A 23,546-nucleotide genomic window follows, 5' to 3' on the forward strand; every position below is an offset into this window, starting at 1 on the left:
ATACCCAACGCACTACTCGTTTTTTACCCGACCCGTCGAGGGCGCCCTCTAGGCGCGCAGTCTCGTTATTTAATAACCAGACCTCGTAACTACCTAAAAGTTTTATTCTCTTGAACACTTTTGTAGAACGCGGAATTGAATTGAATTTTTCTTCCTTATAGCGTCAACAATTGGTGCTTTTTCCTTATTATTTCAATGGAACTTAGTTTTATTTTGTGTTTGTATTGTAAACATTTAGATTAATTGAATTGGTGCGTTAATTTCGTCCAGGAGTTTATTATTTAAATTGGATTAAATGTAAGTCAGGATGATTGGTGTTCGAAAGGATATAATTGAATAAAACACAAAATAGTAAAAATGATTTTTTTTAATTAATATGGACAACATCATATATACCACCCATGAACTTTTACCTCACAGATGCGAAGCTATGTACACTGATATACAACGAGATATACATATACCAACTAATGTTAAATATAAATTAAAAACGTAATATACAACGAATTTTATGTACAGGTTCAGTTCAAAATATACAGTGAGGCCAATAGTTTTGACCGAGATCACAATACAACACGCATCACGAAGGCGTTTATTTTTTATAAATAAATAATGTTAACAAAACAATTATTGGTATCAATCATAATCTATTGATTCTAGCTCAATAAAGTGACGATTTTTTTATGTTATCAATCAATATATCTTGATTTGATATGTATGTTTTTTTAGTACATAAAAAGTTTGATTTTATAATAAAGAATTTAAATCGATTTCTAAAAAAGGCACATTCTATTTTAAAATTCCAGTACTATTTTGTTATTGTGTTCAAATGAAAAGTTCTGCGTATTTTAAACTCTGAAACACTATCATCAGACATATTTTTTTTTAAATAGTATACGAGGTTTATGTAAAAATATATATTTTTATGTTTCGCAATATCTAAAACTGATAATACAAAATTAGAACTAAATGGTGTTTAAATATTGGAAAAATTATAATTTTTAAGCATCCAAACTCGAAATCCAGCACCTACCACGGTTTTTGAACTTCAAGAGGCAGCGGTAGAAGAATGGGAGATGATTCTCTATGATTATACGATTCAGCTGATATCCTTTAAAAAACTCGTTTCGAAATAATCACTATTCGGTTTTTTTTGGACAAAAAATATCGAAAAATTGATATTTTCAATAATTTTTTTCTCATTTCGTTCATTTTTTCGGCGCATTTTATATAAAATTGATAATTGAAAAATTTTTAGGTTAGATTAGATTCCCCATGCTTTCTTTTTAGCTTTGCGTGAATTTCATAATGATTTAATTAGTTCGTAATTTTATTTTTTTAACAAAAATAAAAATACCATTAAAATATGATTATTATTTTTTTATCAACAAAAAAAGTTTGAAATCTGGGTTTTCAAGCTCTAGTCCCTTTCTGATCTTAAATGCATCAAAAAAATTCGATATTATTATTTAATTCAGCTGATATCCTTCAAAAATAATCGTTTCTAAAGAATCATCAGAGACTTTTAGCTTTTTTATTTAAATTATCAATTTAACTTATCCGATTTTTATTAGTGGAGTCCATCCTATTTTTGATCTTAAAATAACGAAAATTTGATATTTTCAATAATTTATTTTTTCTTTTTATTAATTTTTTAGGCGCCTTTTAGATAAAATTGAGTCCTAAGTTTCAAAACAGTTTTTTATTTTGGCAAATAAAAAATCCAAAAACCATAAATTACCCGATTTGCTTCCGTACAAAAAAATTTTTAAGTTAGGTTTGGTGCCCCATGCTATCTATTTAACGTTTTTTGAATTTTATAATGATAATTTTTGTTGATAATTTGATATCCTTTAAAAAAATCATTTTGAAATAATTATTAGAGACTTTTGGCTTTTTTATTTAAATTATCAATTTAACTTATTCGGATTTTAATTGGGAAATGGAGTCCATCCTATTTTTGATCATAAAAATCGATATTTTCAATAATTTTTTTTCATTTAGTTCATTTTTTCGGCGCATTTTAGATAAAAGTGAATCCTAAGTTTCAAAATAGTTTTTTTTTGGCAAATAAAAATCCAAAACCCATAAATTACAAGATTTGTTTCCGAAAACTGTACGTACAAAAACGAGATTTTGAAAAAAAAAAACATTCGATTGTAATAATTTAAACAATTTTTACAAATAATTGAAAAATTTCATGTTAGGTTAGGTTCCCCATACTTTCTGTATGACGTTGCGTAAAAAATAATTATTTAATTAGTTCGTAATTTTTAAAAATACCATTAAAATATGATTATTATTTTTTATCAACCAAAAAACTGTTGAAATTTTGGTTCTCAAACTCTGGTCTCATTTTAATCTAAAATGCACAGAAAAATGAACGAAATAAAAAAAATATTGTAAATATTAATTTTTCGATATTTTAAGACCAAAAATGAGGTAAACCCCAGTTGTTATTATTCGAAAAAAATTTAAACAAATTGTATTAAAAAACGAAATAATAACGTGGACTAATACTTTGGATATCGAGTTTAGATGTTACTGGGGGGTACTTTTTTAATGTGGCAGTATTAATAGTAATAATTAGAAAACATACTATTCAGTCTTACATATTAAACCTAACGTGATGCTCACGAAAATCAATACAACGTCTTTCAGTTCTCCCAGCTGACCTATATTTGCAAAAACGGAATCATTCATCGACAAATCTACAAACAATTTAATATCAATATTATGCCCGCATCAAAAAAGTTTTTTCAAGTAAAAAGCAAATATTAGATTAGATAACAGAATAAATAAAAAAAATATACTTGAAAGAATTTTTTTGCGTGACACAAATATTCAACAAAGAAATAAAAACAATACCACAATTTATTGAACTTAGAGCTAATAATGGCTTTTGAATTGATAAACGGACTTATAACAAAAGAACTGAAAATGAATTTATCGTTTCGAATACTGGAATTTCATTTATTAAAAGTTGTGGCACTAAAAATTATTTTTTTTTTTTAATTAATTAATACCTACTTATCACGATCGATATCTTCTGTTATAAGTTTGATTACCATTTTATATTATTCTAAAAACACAGCACAACATTTGCACTTTGCACAATTTTTTCACAGAAAAAATTTATGAATTAATCATCATAAAGACTACATTCCGGCACTAATTGATCACAGGCTCTCGAAGACCAATCTTTGTCTTCTTTCGCTAGCCAGGGGTGATAGAGAATATCTTCTGAAGTGATACGTTCAGATGGTTCCCTTCTAAGTAAAGATCTAATTAAACACCTCGCTCTAGCGGATAAGCATTCGGGAATGACGAAATGACCTCTGGAAATTTTGGCGAATAATGACGCATGCTCAGAATCATTGAAAGGATACCTAAAACAAAAGTAAATCGATGTTAGTTGTATAAGTAAACTAATGATAATGTTTGATACGACATTTATGACTATTGTCTATAATTTTCTTCATTTTATCATAAATTGAAGTAGTTCTAGCTTAGACCGTACAGTTGCCCGAGACAAAACATCTAAAAAGACTAACGTCAAAACGATATTTAACGATTCTATTTTTCCTTGGTTGCGTTTAATGATTCTATGGTTCGAAAATGGTTTTAAAATAATCAAAAATTATTTCATTCGATTATTAATTACTAAAAAAAATAAAAAGGATTCTCTTTTGATACTTTAAAAGCAAAAAGAATAGGAATACTTGACAATCAAATCCCTTTTTAAAAAAACGAATCGAAAATCCCCTTCAGTTGACGTTAGTCCTAATAGTCCTAATTGTTTTCCTTTTACTGCAAAGGATAAAAGGAGTAGCAGTCCATGTAACTGTATGGTCAAAGAGTTCCACTTACAATCAGTGTATGTTTGGTATCGGAAAATATTCTTTATACAGGGACATTTTATCGTTTAATTAGAAGAAAATTGTTTTTATCGTTCATACAGTTTTTTGTAATATAAATTGAAAACTCGTTTCCTATTCAGTTTATTCCTGGCTCAATATTTGTGCTGCCTTCGAGACGAGACAAGAAAAAAGTCTCGTCTAAACGTATATGAGTTAACTGTTAACTTATAAGAAATGAACCAAAACATAAAATCATTATTATATAAAAACTAGCTTTTACCCGCGGCTTCGCTCGAATCGAATCCATTAAATAAGTATCAGAAATCATTATAATAGAAAAGAACCAACTCTGTAGCTGTATTAGAACCTGAGATATAGATCTTTGAATGTAGAAAAATTGCCAAAAACCCACATTGAATGTCCGCGCCTAGCTCCTCTTCAACTCAACCAATTTAAGTGTTCAAAAACTCAAAAGAAAGAGGATGTTTCAGCGAGTGTTCTTAAACCAAAACGAAGTCTGTAGCTATATTAGAACCTGAGATATACATCTTTGAATGTAGAAAACTTGCCAAAAACCTACAAAAATCCGTAACTCCACATTGAATGTCCGCGCCTAGCTCCTCTCCAACTCAACCGATTTAAGTGTTCAAAAACTCAAAAGAAAGAAGGTGTTTCAGCGAGTGTTCTTAAACCAAAACGAAGTCTCTATCTTGAATAGAGCCTGAGATATTGAGGATAGAACGTGTGTATGTGAAAAACTCCCGCATTTGAGTATAACTTGAGAATGGTGAAAATTAGATGAAATCCGATGGTTGATGGCTGATCTGTGCATCAATACCTTTCATTGAAAAAAAAAATTAAGCAAATCGGTTGGGCAGAACGCCTGAACGGACTCGGAATGGAAATCATCAATTTTTTTAATATATACAATCAATGTACGTTTTCATTTTCATATGTTTATTTTATCTCTTATTTTGACCTGTTGTTTTAGATTTTCCAGATAACTTTCAAAAAAACTATATACTCGACCTCTTATTCCTAGGCCCTCTAAGGTTTATAGTAAAATGGAATGATGGAGGCTGTCGAAAGACTTTGCCAAATCAAAAAATATCCCTATTACTGGTTTATCTTTATCTATGCATTCGTAAATAGTGTTTGTTAATAAATGTATTGCATCTTGAGTTGACTTATAATTTATTAAGTTTCAACATTCGGGATAATTAGAATAATTAATTGATATTCGCTATTTTTATCTGCGAAACTTCGAGACTTTGTGAGATTCTCGTGCGAGATTTGAGACGTGTCACAAAAAGAATATATTTAATATTATTAAACAAATTGGGCATATTTAATTATTTGCAAAAAGGGGGAACAAGAAACAATTAATAACAATCAGAGACTATCCATTTCAATGGATATCGTGGCGTTAACACGACCAGGTGGAATATCTATAGTGTGGCAATTAAGCATTCTGTTGGAATGCATGATTGTTTGCTGGGGTAGTAGCAAATCAATGATTGATTAAAGCCCAAAAGTCGGTAATTACTAATCCAACAACAAAAAAGAATTAGAGACCTCGCAAAAAACCTAAAATTCTCAGTAGTTTCAAGAAATCTAAGATAAACTTAATATTTCGGCCAATAAATAATGTATTTTGAAATAAATTTGAAGAAACATAATTGAAATACATATTGAAATAAAATCGCATTTCATTCTAACCGTTTACTTTTTCGCAAAATTATTTTTGAGAATAATTTCCCGCCATATGGAGAGCGACTAAAGAACAGAGATACAATCAAGCAACCCCAACATGTATTAAGGAAATAATCAGCTGATACACCTATTAGACAGTGTCGTCCATAAAAAAAACAAATTGTGAAAATACCCGCCGTGGGGGTTTGTGAACGATTTTAGACCTTGTTATTTCCAGTTCTGCGAAAGTGCTTTTCGAAGAGTTGCTACTGAAAAAAGGGCAAAATTTCCTCTCGAAAACGTGGCTTTTTCGTGCAATGTATTATTTAGCGTAGACAAGCGGTAAATAAAGTATATTGGAAACTTGTGGAAATTAAATATGATTCTGACTAAAGCTCTTAACTCCACAAAGCTTTAAGCTTGTCCTTGTATCGTTTAGTTGACACTGGGTTATCACTTTGCAATCTTAAGAAGTTTTCAATCATGTTTGATGAATTTGAATGCAACAGTTGAAACTTATGTTCAAAAAACTCCTTTAATTTAAGGATAAAACAGACATCAGTGTCCTGAATTTTGTAAAATCCTTGAAAGCTTTCTTGCAAAAAACTGAAAAAATACTCAGCTTCAGCTCTGAAACAAATCTAAAAAGTATCTATGGAGTTTGACTAGTTTCTGACTACCGGAAAAACCAAGGAAAACGTTTGTCTAATATATCACCAACAAAAATAATCGTGAAAATAAACATATAAATGGAAAAGTATAAGAAAAATTGTCAGATTAATAATTTCAGATGTCATCGTGATCATTAAAATGATTAACTATATTTTAGGTATTTTATTCATCATAAAATTCGTTGCACATTTTTCGAATCATTATTTTAGCTAATTACCAACGAAATACTATCATTATACATAGATTAGATAACTAGAAAAACTTTATTTTACTGAAGATAATAAGTTGAATTTATCACGTGTGGTATGAATGGACTGAAAATATCGGTATACGCCACTGGTAAGACATTGCACAACAAACGAAACAATAAGAAATTATAAAAGAAAGGTTCACCTGTGAGTCAGGGTTACTAATTTTCTACGACATATGGTGCATCCGTTACGCATCAAAGCTTGGGAAATAAAAAATTGAGGTTATGTATCGAAATTTAACGGACGTTTTCCGTAAAGTAGTCTTTACGAACAGGAAATGTAGATTCTCGTAATATTTATCCATGTTCTTCAAGAGGGGTTAAAAACGCAACGTTTCATAGTCCATTAGATTATTTTGCATTTTAAAATAATTTATGTCTGTGTCTAACTGCGATGGATTTTTATTTTATGATGGTATGTAGAACACTAGGCTGAGCCAAAAAAACGACTATTTCTTTTAACGATACTGTGAAAATATCATTCATCCTCCTACTCTTTCCACTATCCTCCAAATGATGAAGTGACACCATTTATATTTGATTCAGCAGTTGTTTACATGCTTGCCTATCCTGTGCAACCTTTTCGGCATGATGCAGTCTCATATTTATTAAGGGTTAGGTTTGGTCTACCCATCTACCTGAGCGTTTGCCTTCTAATTGTTTCTGTTGTCCCAGGTACTGCAGATACAAGAGGTTTATTCTGATTAGCAGCCTTGTACGTGGATCAATTTCTTATAATACATTTCGAAAGCCTCTATTCGGTTTTTATCTGCTTTGTTTAAAGTATATGTTTCCGCTGGGTACGTTGCAATGAGGAAGATAATAGTATCAACGTTGTTTTCGCGATAGATTTGTCTTTCCATATTTTATTTAACTTGGTAGTCGCTTTCGCATTTTCCAACAAGATAGTTAATATTGTTTACCACTTCGTAGCCTGCAATTTCTGATGTTTGTGGAGAATTGTTGTCTTGTTGTTTCCGTCTTTCATCGGCGAATCGCAGGTTGTTGACCCTTTTGCTGCCAACTGATATTCCGTCTTGCCACTCATCTAGAACCTCTCTCATGACGTATTCGCTATAAACGATAAATAACGTAGGTGAAAGAATGCAACCCTGTCTAACTCCTGCGGTCGTTCTGTAGGTCCCCGAGTAAATCCCGTCGATTCTGACTTTCGCGTGTTTTTCTGTTAATTTTTTTTTAACAAAACATTGAGAATATCATTCATGTTTATAAAAAAATTACGACTATCGCTTTTTTTTGACAATATTTTTATAGGAAATTGAATTTCCTAGAAAAATCGTGGTTTTGGATTTTTGTAACTAACAGAAGTATCAATATTTTTACGGTTGAAAATACTTTAGGGAAATTTAAAACTCTACAAAAAAGCTTTCTTGACATTTTCAATTATTAAATTCACTACTTACAAAGTTATTCGACGTTGAAGTTGAAGCCTATCTATTTAATAGAACATCTTACATAGAACTGGGTCCTGTGAAGGCACGAGTCGTGCGCATGAGCTCTTCTACACATGCAGGAGATCATGCGCTCTCCGCACAAAGATACACGTGCGCACAAATATAAATTTAGTACTTTAAACACTAATTTATCGCTTTTTTTCGCGTTACACATGATTTTTTCCAGTTGTTTGAAAAATTAATGATTTAAATATTGTGAATGAACAAGTTGCTAAGCTGTTACATTAAAAATGTCAATAAAACACTTTTGTACTGTATAAAGTACAATAATTATTAAATAAACTTAAAAATCACATGAGTAATTTTAGTTACATTGGAATATCGAAAAATATTATTATCTAATATTTTTTCAACTTTATGTATTAATTGGATTACCTGTTCAAATTTTACTAAATGAATTAATGATAGAAAAACTATTTTACGTTCTGTAACCTAAAAAATACACGAGGACTACTTAGAAAGTAAAAAGTCAGAAGAAACGCCGTTTAAACCAGATGCAGAAAAAAGTGACAAAACTTTATAGAGCTCATCCACATTTTATCATAGTTAATAATTCATAGTTGTGACTATCGATATTAAAGCCAATCAAACTCCTAGACTTGAACGTCACTAAAAAACTGTAAGGCTTGCCTATGTGTTTGAGCACTCATATTTGTGAGTGTTGGGTACTCATGATTGATGTGACGTGCAGAATTAGCGACATTCCAGTTTGTCTATGACGCCTGTAGCATACAGATGGCATCTAAAGTCATCATGTTGAGTATTTCGAGACTATTTAAACGAAGCCGTTGATTAGTAAGTGAGAGAGAAAGCTGCGTACTTCACTTGTCTTATGTCAAATGTTTCCACCCGTCTCCGTAGGGCAGCGATATCCTAGCTACACTTTTGCCTACACCAAGAATGAGCTTTGGGCCCACTGGTGGTTTTGTTAGCCCCAGTCCAGCAGGAGAATTAGCCTCGTCGTTGACCAAGTGACCTGGCATCTAAACGAGTTAGATCTTGCAGCTACCACTTCTCATTTTTTTTTACACTCCAGTACAAGCCTAGAGCACACCCGTTGTGGCTTTTATAGCACCTCTGCTATCCGAGCAGATTGAAATTGCCGTGTTTTGTCAATTATGTTAACTTCGTAGTCTTCAAACGTCTAATTTGAATATCAAGGAATCGCCTCGAATAAATTTCACATAAAAAAGTTCCCGCTCTTCGACTAACTGATAAAAATTATGAAAATATTATTTCAAATTTCAAATATACAACAATCGCTAGTCAGGATTTCCTTCTTTAGATATATATAAACACACACGCCTAGCAATGCAGCTGATAAAAAGACATCAAACTCACTGGCCCATAACCTTAACTAAAACCATAAAGTAATGCATACACCGTACTTGATATCACAACAACCGCTTCATGGTTCGATACATCTTTTAAAATGCCGTACATTACGGATCGCGATTTTTTTTTTAAATTATGTTACGGTCTAACAGACAAACTAGATTGTGTGTATTTAATTGGGCCTTGAACCTCGTAGGTTGCAATAAATATTCAATATGGTTATAAGCAAATTAAAATGGATGAGTTCATTTCCGCGTTGAATAATACGTCTTCCAAATCGCTTATTTTCAATTGATAAGATTATTAAGAATTTCATTTCTAAATTTTCAATTAGAAAAACAATTGTGACGAAAAGTCGCGCGAGACACCTGCCCCAATTAATGTCTTGTTCGAAATTGACGCTGATAAACCCTTAAAAATCTGCACCTGCCCTTTAAAAACCCTTCGCGAGAACTCAGGTATAATTTTTTAATTTTATCAGATATTCCAATAACATGCGCGCGGGTAAAACATCCATTTTAGTAAGAATTTAGGTAGTACAGGATGTTACTACTACAGGGCTATTTAAGAAAAGGGATACGAGGGTTGCTAGTTAAGTTTCGAGATATGTCAAATCTGACATTGCCATCATAAAGTTTGACATTTTTAATGGTCAGAATTTGTTGACTGACGAGTGCAATTTGGGTTCTTTACAGATACTTGAGACATGCATCTTGGTCAAAAAATGGAATTAACATTTTCGTGCCATGATTTTCGACTTAAATTAAACCAACAGCAATGTGAGAATCAACTCGCTTCGACTTTTGGTGATGGAGTACCATCTCGAGCCTCAATCGTGGTCGCACTCTCCAACAGGATGAATTTCGTGAAGAACGTACAAAATCGGTTTTGTATAAGTAAACATCGATACTGTGCGTAAACTAATATTGCAAGATCGTCATGTGACATTCCGAAAGATTGTTCCACTCTTGACGATAGAATAGACAATAGAAACTATGAAAATGGGATTGAATACAGATGATCATAAATTGTAATGAAAATACAATTGAAATAAATGCAAAGACAGGAAGAAAAAACAAATAAGAAAAATAAGATTGTACTATACACACCAAAAAATTCTCAATACAAAATGAAGTTCCACAATACAATATCCATTGGCTATTAAAAAGAAAAATGAAGCCAAAGTAAATACATTTGAGATAAAAAGTTGGTAAAAATGAAGATATAAGACAAACAATACAACAAGAACCAGTAATACGGATAATAAAGTAGTTAAATTTCATGAACACATTTACAAAATGGAAACAGGCATACTTGCAAGAAACGTGATAGATAAAGCAAGTAATTTCAAGCGAAGAAGAGGTAGATTGAGAAAAAGTGGATAGACCAAATGAGGGAAGTATAAAATAAGAAAGGAAAACTCTAGATCAGTGATTGGTGCACCCCCGGGGGTCCACGGTACAGGAGTGTACTTGAATTTCCATAGTATGATCCGATTTTTTGACGAATTGGTAATATGATGTAAATGTAGCAACTAAAATTAGTAATAAGTATTTTGAAAGTGGTTTGCGAGGGAATTTTTGCTCTAGATGAAATCAGAAGATTAACGGGAGACAGAACCGAATCGGTATCATGGTTTATTTGAAGAGGTAAAGGATAAAACTTTCGTTTTGTTTGTATTAGTTTGTTCAGCATTTAACTGTTGGGGAACTGGTACCATAATTCCCAATCGGATTAAAATAATTGAAAAGTGACAACTCTCAATATTTATGAAAAAATTTTCTGAAATTTTGACAAATTAGCGATTTCTTATCTACTTTTCTGAGATCAGAATATTTTTTTACATTCTATAGGTTAATTTGCTCGCGATTGTTAGATAATCTAATGTCTTGGTGATGCAACCTCTTGTACCTCATATTAGGTCTATTGTCCAACTTTTTTTCAGTCTTTTCTCGTTTCGTGGCGTTAACAACTCCTCTAGTAGTGGATTTGGGTGGGTTTCTATAGTTTTGGGGTAATTGATGATCCTCTCTTGGATAACTTCTTGTACAGTGGGCACTCCCAGGTCCACTTGAATGGTTTGATATGTTACATACCAAGGAGCATCTACTAGTTGACGGAGTTAGATTGTATTAGATTTGGAAGCGTAACCCCACAGCTCTATTCCATATGTCCATATACGCTTGATGACAGATTTGTAGATAAGGACTTTGTTTTCAAGTGAGACTTTGGATTTTCTCCCTATCAACCAATGTAGTTCTCTTTCTTTTATATCAAATTGTTTTCTTTTTTTTGTGATGTGTTGTTTCCAGTTAAGTTTTTTGTCTAGGTGGATTCCTAAGTATTTGGCATTTTCTGATATGTAAACGACTCGTATTCTAGTCAGAATTGGTATAGTTCAGTTCTTCTGTTAATTTTCAGACATTTTTTATTCGATTTAATGAGAAAGATGGCAAACCAATCGGAGTTTAATGCGTATTTTCACGTGTTACAAATAACAAAATGTACAAATACAAAATTCATATTATTCATCTCCGAGCAAGTGGTACAGAGTAGGTGTCAGGTTAAACATGTGAATATTATTAGTGTTAGTAGGGCGAATGATAAATTATACAGTACGGTAGTTGCCAACTCTCGTTAACTGACAGTTTAACCAATCTTTTAGCGAGTTATGTCGAGATATCGATTAGCGTCTTAATTTGTTATCGTATTTTTTTTTCTCCTTCCTCGTGATGATACCCACAAATAATTAATCAGTTTTTATGATCAACATTCTATAGTTCGAAGTAAAATTGATCGCTAACTTTCAACATTAAAAGAATGGCCGATTAAGAAAGGAAATTCATAGGATGATTTAAGTCTATGTTAGTTTTTGGAAAAACAAATTTTGTTTCTACTTCTATTCAATTAAGTGACGGTAAATGTACGAGGGTTGTCTGAAGAGTTTCTCAGCTCAATCTGAAGATGTCAGCACTAAAGTTGGGAAATATATTTTGGCTGAGGGATTCTTACTAAAATTTAAGCCATTTTGAATGCTTAGCTTCATTTCGACAATCTTATAAGTGAGTCGTTAGGAAGATTTTTATGAAAATGGAACAAATTGAGAATAGAACTGTCATGTTTTTGTTTTTGAAAGGCAATACACACGAAAGAGGAGTTAAACACTACGCTCGGAGTCTCTTTACCATTATTTATTATCGTGAAATTTCCTCGGCCGACGACGAGAGTTCATGACGGCCAAAAGCTTCAATATAATCAAAAAAAAAAAGGTTCAAATTGTACTGAACAACCTTCGGGTTAAGGTTAGAGAGATAGAAGAGGTTTATCGGCATAAAAACGCATTTGCCATATACTGACAAAAGAATTATCATGAGTGAGGTATCCGCAGATTGAGTGACGCGTTTTCTCACTTCAGTGCATTCGAATGAACATTTCCCAGATTTTTTTGAGGCCAAATGAGACGATCCATAACTATAGATGAAACCTGAATCTAACACTACATTTCTGGAACAAAACAACAGTCAAGACAGTGGATTATGACCACATTCCACCAAATCTAGCCACGAATACATTTTATTTTCTACGCAATTGATTGGTTGACCTCCCACCTACTACGGTACGTCAAATGACGTCGATGCGGCAGGTCGACGCACGTTTTGGTTTGGGCATCAGTTGATTCCGATTCGTCGCGGTGTTTTTTAAGAAAAAAAGGGAAAACTCTAATAAACGCAAAGATGCGTGGAAAGATATGTCACATGAATTAAAACTAAATAAGTATTAAACACACATAATAATCAACAGCCTCCTTTTATAGATTTATCGTTGATTTTCGACAAATTCAGGGTTACAAATATAATAATTTATATAATATATAATAAGACCGAAAAAGTGATTGCGGCCGTTTTTGGGAAAGTCGTGGGATTGTGTTCATCGACATTAAAGTAAAGGGAGAAATTGAAGAAAAAATAACCAGGTGAACGTATCATAATACACCTCGATGTGACCACCAGATCTGCCACCCAGCGCCTTCTTCCTGTTACCTCACATTAAAGTTTCATTTGCTGGAGAGAGACGAGGACACTATATCTCACATATAAACGCATATTTTGAAGAAAGAGACGGTGAGTTTGTTTAAAAATAAGTATGATTATGATTAAAAACGTCTTATTTCTTTGTTAAGTCGGAAACTTGTCAGAGAACCATCGTAAATAGGAAATATTCACATCTGATTGTTGGATCCGATCATCTAATGCAGGGGTCTCCAAACTACGGCTCGCGGGCCAGATCCGGCCCGCCAGTTCCTTCAATCCGGCCCGCGACAGCTTAAGACTAATGTGTTACTATGTACTACTAAATATCTAAACTTAAACATATTTATTAACTAACAAATATGAAATTAATCCCAATTAATGAAACGAAAACAAAAAAACACTAATGAGATTTATGGAATTGTGATTTTTCGCCGACTATTGTTTTGGCCCTCGGGATGTAACGAAAAAAATTATCCTGGCCCGAAGGCTTCAAAGTTTGAAGACACCTAATCTAATGTAATAGAAAGTAATAATTTGAATGAGGAAATGTTGAAACGTGAAGTTCGTATTAGTCGTGACAGGAAACGTTGAAGTTTTTCTCGTCGCCGCAGATCTGTCATATTACGTAACGAAAATGAGCTTGCAATATTGTTTATAAAGAAATTCTATAACCAAAGACAGTAACATGTTCACTTCTTCTTTTTTTTTCATCGTAATATTATGTTAAAATTTATTCACCGATCATGGTAAGATAAAGAACGTCTTTAAACTTTTGTTGATTTCTGTACCACGCCGTTAGACCTGTTACCCTGTCCAGCAACAACCCTGTTTCGATCACATAATGTATACATGTGAAACGAAAGAGTTTCACCTGCCCCACATCTCTTTCATGTCGGTAGCCATAGGGGTATCAAAAAAAAAAACAAAAGAATAACCCATGCCACGAGCACCAGGCAGGTGTAACTCGATAAGTGCCTTTGCGTACTTGCGAACTTCATTGTGGTTGTAAAGAGAGAAAAATAACCTGTTGAATATTATATAATTGGCAAGTGAGACGACGAGGTTTTTAATATGGCAACTTATTGATATACATCCGATCTTAGTCGCTGATGAGTTGTTTTGAGCATTTATTAAAAGTGCTTTGCACTTTGACCTCAGTTTTACATATAATTCTTGTTAACTTTCCTATGCACAGTTTTATTTTACGACTGTAATCATTAAAGTGCTCCAAGTTTCGCGATTTTTTGCGTGTATTATATTAAATAAAATACTTTACTGATAAAACTCGTTTCTGCAGTAGAATGTCCAGGATTCTATTTGGATGGAGCCTAAGAATCCATTCGATAATTGCTATTAATAGACATTAAAGGTATCAATAAAAGTTATGCGTGAAGATATCACTTTTTTACATAATTAAAATCTTCCTTGTATTCTTATACGTTTAGAAACAATGATATCTACAAATGGAAATGAAATATTTATGCCAAGTTGTTTGAACTCGGTGATATAACTTTATTGAGATTCTAGGAGCAAATATGACTGCTGCGGTATACAGTAGAAACTCGATTATCCGGCCCTCAGTTATACGGATTCGCGATTATCCGCACTATCAACTGCGACCAATTAAATAATTAAGTAATATTGAGCCACCTTACAAAATATAAGATATCAAAGAGTGGGTCATTTGTGACAGTAATGATTGAGGCTTTCATATTATGTCGGATGATTAAATCGTAGAAAATATATTGCAAATAAATGAACAGCAGGAAATGCAAGAAGATGAAACAGAAGAAAATCTAGACGCGGAAAATGATGTAGGACCATCTCATGATGAAGCAGCTCTCAAATAGTTTGAAAAACAAATAGAGATTAAAACTGTGAATTTACTACAGCTGAAACGAATTCGTGATATATCAGCGATGAAGAGAAAGAGTAGCTTACGTCAAATGCCAATTACCAAATATTTGAAGCCAAATTAAACTTTTTATTATTTCTTATTAATAATACTATTATTTATTAATAAATATTACTATTATTAAACTTATTTTATTTCCTAAAACCCACTTTTCTTCATACATTCGATTATCCGAATCTCTAACGACAACAATTAGTCCGGTTAATCGAGTTTCCACTGTATTTCCAGATAATTTAGGAAACTATTGTCGAGATCGATAAGATCGTCTTCAACAGACTCTAAAAGAATTGGATGCATATATTTGGGTGGGCAGAGCCGTCACATAACGATGAATATAAGAGGAAAATGTAGGCAAGGATGTTTCGCGGAAATATAACATGAGTTTTAGACATTTTTCTATGTACGTGATTGTTTTTTTTTTCTATAATATTGACTATTTACACTTTTTCTTAGTAATTAATTGAGACGAAATCTCAAATCACTATGGCCGTGAACTTATTGGTTGAAAAATGGTTTTCGCTTTTTTAGGAGCACGTTCTTTGTATGAAATCCATTTTTAGACTGTTTTTTTTGTCTCTAGGATATAATGGTGTATCCAATTTTTATATACTATGACATATTGATGAAAAAATTCAATTGGATTATGATTTTTTCTTTATATTTACCCAACAATGTCATGAATTCCTGGAAAACTTCCTCCGTAATTAGAAATGTAAGTCATATCCTGTCTAAAGTCCTTTCAGGAGTTGTTTATAGTGATCTATATATGGAGTTATGAAAATTCTGATTCCTTCTATTGTTATAAGCCATTGGGTAAGTAACTCTCCTTCAGGTCCGAGCGATCCATTTACTACCTGACTTGTAGCCCCAAAAAACGAGCTAAGAGCTCAAAATGAGGTATTTCAAAAAGTAGAGCGATATCTCTATGATGCTGGATAGCAAATTAACCTCTAAGTCATTTTAAAAACATGTATGAATGCTTTCACATTGTCTTTGTAATATTTTTTCCAGCGGAATTTTTTTATCCATTTTCAACCAATTTTGATAATTGACACATACTTTATTTTTGCAAAAAAGTTGTAAAAAATGACAGAAAATCATATTTTTTTGTTTGAAATCCAGTAAATCCAATTTTTTGTTACCATTTAGGTTCATGTAGAAGAGATATATGCATAAAACAGTGAAAATTAACGTTTTTTGATTTTAGATGGAAATAGCGGCTTCCAGAAAGCACGCAAAATGCTTTAATCTGATTGTGACTTGCAATATGGACTCTCCAATATTTTCTTTAAAAATTTTATAGTATATACTTGAATATATGTATGAAATATTCTGAAAGTTTCAATAGATTATGGTCATTATTTATATTATGAAAAGATTCCTGAAAATAATTGAGAACCTTATTTCCCTCCTTACAGCAACAATATTTTTGGCTAAAATATGTCTTGATTTTACAACAATTGACTAAACGATATTGTGAGTAGAGAAGCTTCACTTTATCAGAAGAATATAGAAAGAAAAATCATGGAACAATGAAAACAAAGTTCGTAGATTTCATTCACTAGTATTCAAGAGGAATTTTATATGGTTCACAAGTGTAAATGATGATGATTCTATTAACAAGATTTCCTTACCTTCCAACTAACATGGTATAAAGTATCACACCGAGACTCCACATATCCGCAGCTTTCCCGGAATAATGAGCACCAGCTTTTAAAATTTCGGGACTAACATAAGCGGGACATCCGCGTTTGTCATGTAACCAATCGCTATCCGGTTCTTCTAACACAACAGCATCTTCTAAAGATTCTAATTTCAATTCGGTTCTGTAACAAAATCAAACGTAATTAGAAAAAACTTGATATTTTCGAAATCAAGAGGCAACTTTGTAACTTTTCGGTCTCAATTTTATCTTACTTTGACCGATCAGATTTATCATCGCAATGATCAGAAATTATAGTACACGATCCTTTTTTATTCATACACTATTCAATTACAAAGACTGTCAGGATCAATAATTCTAATTTTATCTAAGCCACAGTTATTGGAAACCAATCAAATTGTCTTCTAACAAGATCATGGTTTTATTGTTTTTACCTGTTGGTAACAGATTCGATTTTGTTCTGCTTTGGACGATCAAATTTAATTTAAACTTTGCACAATTGTCAAATACTGATTATCCTGATTAGATTTTGCAGGATTCATGAGTTTTTATTTGTATCCTTTGCATGACAATAAAAAAGATAGAACTAATCGGGGATTTACGTAAGCGCGCAGTGCCAGACCTACAAAATCGAGATGCAACCATCAAAACATCTGTACATATTGAAGACGAGTTTAACATCAAGCTAATAAGCAAAAAATTAAATAATAATAATTAAAAACAGCGAGAAATATGATTTTAGCAATAATGAAACTAAAAAGTGAAAAATAATTCTTTGTTTAAGAATAAAATTACTGATGAGAAAAAGCGTGACATACTTTCTAGACATTTTTAAACTAAATCTGTATTTCGAATTGAAACTAGTAAAAAATTATATCTAGTGACATCGAGTCTTGAATTTTTTGAGCAAGTGAATGAGGAAATGAAGAGTGAATAATTTTCAGTAATCAAAAAATCAATCAAACAGTTTCCGCACTGGGAATCTATTAGTATCAAAAATGTCATACAGCTTTCATAACAGAACAGTACCATTAATTTTAACATTAGTAATTTTATTCTTATGCCAATAACTAAATTTACTTTTTAGGTTGATTATTGTTTAGTTTTAGTATAGTTAAACTATAATTTATTCCATACTGTATTAGATAAAGTTTAACTAACACAAGTTAATGTTGAACAATTTACAATGAAGCAACTTATAGCAAAGTTACTTATATTTAAACTGCGATTAATTTAACAAAAAAAGATTGTACCATACATTAAACTACTCGCCTAGAAACTTCCGGACTTGTTCTTTGGATTTCCCAGGTAAATAACTATATTTCAAAGAATTTCCAAAGTATTTGAAGAGTAGTAAACTAATTACGAAGAGAAATAGTAAATTTTATTTATGGTTCACCTTTTTGTTACGTGTCCTGTATTATAATATGTTATGTAACGTTTTAACATTGCGTTAATATTGTTTGGGCTTTGACTATTACGTTTGAAAAATTTCCACGGTTTAATATGTGATTTTTTTTTTAAATATTGCCAAGGACTTGACCTCACCTCAAAAATTTAAGTATTTGCAATTGGTGTAGTTGACCTGACTTGACCAGACAGACGAAAGATGTTACCTACATTGTTAACCATGTGGTACAGACGCTTTTTTAGTGCCACCTTTCAAATTATGGCTTCTCGAATTAGACGGGACACGATAATTATATTTATCAACCACCAGAAAACAGGTTCTCTGTATACAACAACGAAATGGATAATCTCGTATCATATTCATGCTACTTCTTTTTTGGCAATTTAACAGTAAATCGGCTAAGCATTTTTTGTAAAATCGTAGTATTCGATATCATGGATATTCAATCTCTATCTCGTAATTGAAATAAAATGAAAAAAAAATTTCAATTTAGATTTAGGCCCATTCATATTTTAAATCAAATTAGAGAAAAATGTTCGATAAAGATATGAATTCTATTTATAGAAATCAATTATTATTTTATTATATTATTATTAAAAGACATTTCAAAATGGCAGATCCCAATAAAATGGTGATGAGTGTAAATCACATGTAATTACAGGGGACGAAACATTCTTGAAGATCGAACAAGAATAATAATATTGTTTTTTCAATGTTTGAAATTTTCTAAACGGAATCGGTGAGAGCTTATGTCCATTCCTTGTACATACAATTCCGTTAGACAAGTATTAAAAAAAATACATCTTAATTGTTACAGAATAATAACAGCAAAAAACGTATAATACCCATTTGGAGAGTAAAGCATTGTCATTTAAGGTAAAAAAACTGAAGAAGAAACTACAAATTACTTGTTGAAACTTGTATCGACAAGCGCAGACCAAATAGTTATGGTATACGATAACCTCGAAACAGGTGAGCAAGTTTCACTGTATGAAAAAAAAAATTTATTACCTACTATGCTTGATTTATATTTTGGTTTCTTAAATAGATTTTTGTTTCTGTTTGTACTGATTTGGCGAATTCGGGCATTGACCGAAATTTATACCCACGGCGCAATGTGGATTTGTAGTCCGGTCAATTTAGACATAAAAATAGTGGTCGAATAACAAAAATTCCCGGAAAATCATATATTGGTCGAGAGCTGGGGTTTATCACTAGAAATAAAGATTTGAAAATCCCCATCGATCTTACGGTGTGCTACGAAAGTAATTCAAAGGTCAAAATTTGAGGTTTTTTGGATTTTTCTCGAAATCGGTAAGTTTTATTGTAAAAAACCTTCAAACCAAAGTTGTAGATCTTGAAATTCTCTACAAAAATGGTTTCTATGAGTTATTTATACAAATCGGCTCCGCAATCTTAGCACCCCATATGTGGAATTTCGATGGGCCAATTATACCATCTGAAAGGTCAGAAATTGGTTATAAAAGGTCAATTGGTTTTATTACTTGGTCAACGTTAGAACATTTTTTATTAAATGTTGAAATTTTTCAAGGACATTCAGTAATTTCAGCACCCCATTCACTAAAAATTCCACTTATGCGCGATCGAGAAGCATTCGCTGATAATCAGTCAGCTTATATATAAATATTTGGTCAGTTTAATTTAATATTAAAAAAAATTAAATAAGTTGTCGTTGTCTTAACGCGCATGCTTTGGGTTGGTTCATTGTGGCCACAAATTCACCACAACAAGGTTGTGAACCAGACGGAGTCGGGGAAGACGAATAATTTAATAAAGTCGAGAGTATGTATAACAGATTTTGGAATTTTATATCTATAATAAACGTAGAAATTCAAATTTTTGCACAATTGTCAATAACTAATGAAAATACATAAAATTTCATAGATTAACATGATTTTTCAACCATAACTTAATAGTTCAGCTATTTTCAGAGATAATGACTTGACTAAGGGATTCAAAATGCGTTTCTTTCACGACGTTTTCGATTTTGGGATAGACGAAGAAGCGACAGGGTGTTAGATCCGACTAATAGGGTGGCTGGGATAGTACTGGAATCTTTGTGGAGGTTCAAAACTATGTCAAACTCACGCAAAATGTCAGAATCCATAGTCGTGATGCTTTTACAAACTTTTTTTTTGGTCTTGGATCATTAACTGTGTTTCGTTCCAGGATTGTACTAAAAAAATCAATCTTTATCACTGATAATAGTGCAATCTAGCACAGTAGGATCATTTTCTACCTGTTCCAAATTGTCTTCAGCGATTAACATTCGGTGTTGATTTTACTCTTCTAGTTTTTCGGAACAATTTTTTGTATAGAGTCAGACATTTAATTGGTCTGCTATCATTCGGATCGTTTAGCGATTTAGGGCGGGTAAACGTTGCGGGAGGAAGCACCTTGCCCGGATTCCCTGATTGGATTTCGTTTTCTAGGCTTCCACGGTCCACCTTGACATTTCATGCCAACGAAACACTTGCGCAAGGCTCATAATCATCACCAAACAACATTATTTTCACACATTTGTTTAATATTATCTATTTCACACGTGTCCAAATTATTTTTGGACACGTGTACTTATAATTTGGCCAAATAGTTATTAACCACCCTGTATTTTAAGGGTCATGACTAAAAATAAAAACTATATAATATGCAAATATATCGTGCGACTTTTATTCGACATTGCCGCCAATTTTCTTGTGAAACATTCTATTTGCGTAGTTTAAGCAAGCAAATCCCATAAAATCTATATTAGCGAAAATTGTGAAATACGTGTTTGCATGATACCTAAATTTTCTTATCAGTATCATTTTGACGATTACAGAAGTACGCAATAATCACGTTGATACACGTCTATTAGTTACCTAATTACCCTAATCTTTTCCACTTGTCCCAGAAGTATTTGAGATATTTTTTTAAAACTGTTTTATATAGAAATTTCGAATAAACGCTAATACATTTCATAAAACTTAGGTAACCACATTGGAATTGAGTGTGTCTTTTTATTTATGCACAAATTTCCGTTAAACTTTTCTATTTTTTTTTCTTTTCCATAATGTTTGTTCGAAATTTTCATTTCTCTGGAAATTTAGCCGAAACCTCTGTATAAAATAAGTGATAGAGATTTTGTAAAATGCAAAAAATTTAGCCCAAATATTTAATATTTTCAGAAAAACAAATGAATATTTAATACTGACAGATGAACATTTCTATAATAAACTAATTTCGTGTTATTGGTTAATTTCTTAGAGTTTCCTTATTTATATTTTATGATGTACTGTATTATAGGTTCTACTTTACACCTCTATATATACCATAACATACTGTAATGTTTTTCTTCTCGATTAATACGATTTCTATTCTTAGAAATTATTCGAAAGAAACAATGTAAATAAACCGCTTGCTATAAAAACTGATATAAAAAGATCAAATGAATTCCGAGTATATCATAAAAAAGCGGCGCATTCAGCAAACTCTAGAATTCATTCATTTTAAAACTACAAAACCATGAATAGGAAATTTTACGTGGAGTAAATCGTTGAGGTATTGAAATGAAAAGATTATTTATGATATTTTACAAGTAATTTAGCATATAAAAATTGTAAAGGACCCTTTAGACACTTGTAACAAAACATCGAGCATTTACTGTTTTGATTTGTCGAATTGAACAACGAACAGAGCTAAGCGTTGAACCAATCGATAGGAACATTTTGATGATCTGAAGAACAGACAATTTGTTAAACATGAATGTTCCTAAAATAGCTAATCAGGACAAAAAGTTTAGCGCAATCATGATATTTGAAACATTAGCAGTAACGCTCCATTTTTAAGCAACGATTTAATGTATCCAAAGACATTCCTTTGGATACATTATATCGGAATTACACAATTATACTGTCTGAAGCGAGTTTCGATAAGCAAGTTTTCGCCTTCAGAGACGGAGTGAGTACAAACTGTTGATTTTCGTATAAGGAAAAGGCTCAAAGCGACTTTATTTTCAGCCCTACTACGTATTTAGAAATGCATTTACGTCGTCCAATGATTGACTTTTTACATCTAGTGATAAAGTGTTTTACTAGCCAGAGAAGCAGCTGAAAAATAACAGCTAGCCTCTGCTCGACGAAAACTCTAAGCAAATGCAAAGAGGAGCTCTACAGCTCGTGACGATTTTCAATCCGTTGACGGGGATATTTCAGGTAAACGAAAAGGTAGTCCGAGTATATAAGACAACTCGTGAGTATTACCTGGAATTGAAAAGGTAGAATTCAGTACCTAATCCAATTTGTAAAGTTGGAAATTAAAAAAATGGAAACCTAACATTTCTAAATCCTTTAAATTGCATTTTAACCTAACTTAACCTAAAATTAGGCAGGTAATTAGGCCTTGAATCGTGAAATTCCATATAACATAATAATGCACACTGTTGAGCTGCATAATCTTCAATCACGAGTTGTCTAATCTTCATGACCACCACAATCACGAGTTGGTACATTATAAGAGATGAAGTTGAAATTTCATGACGGGCATTAAAATCACAAGTTGAGGCGCGCCCATTCACAATTCTTTAGCTGGAATGCTCATCAGAAAACTCGATGAGATGCTCGCCAGAGCGCTCGATGGAATGCTCGCTAAGACACTCTCGTTTATTCTTTCACAATGTAACTTCCGCGAGAATACTGATTACAAGTAAATAGCTTTACGCTATAATGAGTAAATAAATTGGTAATTTGTATAATTTGTAAAAACTAAAAGCCTCTTCTTCAAATTAAAAATCTTATCACGATTTTAAAATGATTCCAATCAATTATTGTCTATAGGTATGAAACACCCTTTAGATAAAATGCATTCACATCGTGTTCAGTCTTATAATTGAAACTAGAACTTTGTTAAAACTCAATAGATACTTCCAATAAAAACTTTTATTCAATTTCTCTGAAAATTATTTATTTTCCGGTAGTTCAACGAAATTGAATTGTACGTATTGGAAATTGTGTTGGGCAGAATACTAATTCGAGTAGTTCCCAATGTTTGTGTTATTTGCATATAAAATTTGTCAATTCCATGAGGGACTCGCGGTAATTGACCTTCCACCGAACCGTACGGTAAATTTTGTTGTAGCATAACAACAAACGCGGTAATAAAAAAATATATACACGGACAGAGATAATTGTGACAACAGGAAATTAAATGAGTGCAAAATTTATGCAAGTTTGAGCATTTTTTT

At 32.1% G+C, this 23,546-nt stretch overlaps 1 protein-coding gene across 1 annotated transcript in view; it reads right to left on the bottom strand.

Moving 5' to 3' along the window:
- Positions 1–351: 351 nt before the first annotated feature.
- Positions 352–23,546, bottom strand: part of LOC130899958 (tribbles homolog 2) — an 89,480-nt gene continuing 66,285 nt past the window's right edge. Inside the window, exons 4-5 of the mRNA XM_057810178.1 lie at positions 16,865–17,056; positions 352–3,389 (exon numbers count right to left, since the gene is read on the bottom strand). Coding sequence (XP_057666161.1) covers positions 3,143–3,389; positions 16,865–17,056 — 439 coding nt within the window. The 3' untranslated portion in view covers positions 352–3,142. The remainder of the gene's footprint in view (positions 3,390–16,864; positions 17,057–23,546) is intronic.

This window comes from Diorhabda carinulata, chromosome 12, assembly GCF_026250575.1.
Source record: "Diorhabda carinulata isolate Delta chromosome 12, icDioCari1.1, whole genome shotgun sequence".
Taxonomy (NCBI): Eukaryota; Metazoa; Arthropoda; class Insecta; order Coleoptera; family Chrysomelidae; genus Diorhabda; species Diorhabda carinulata.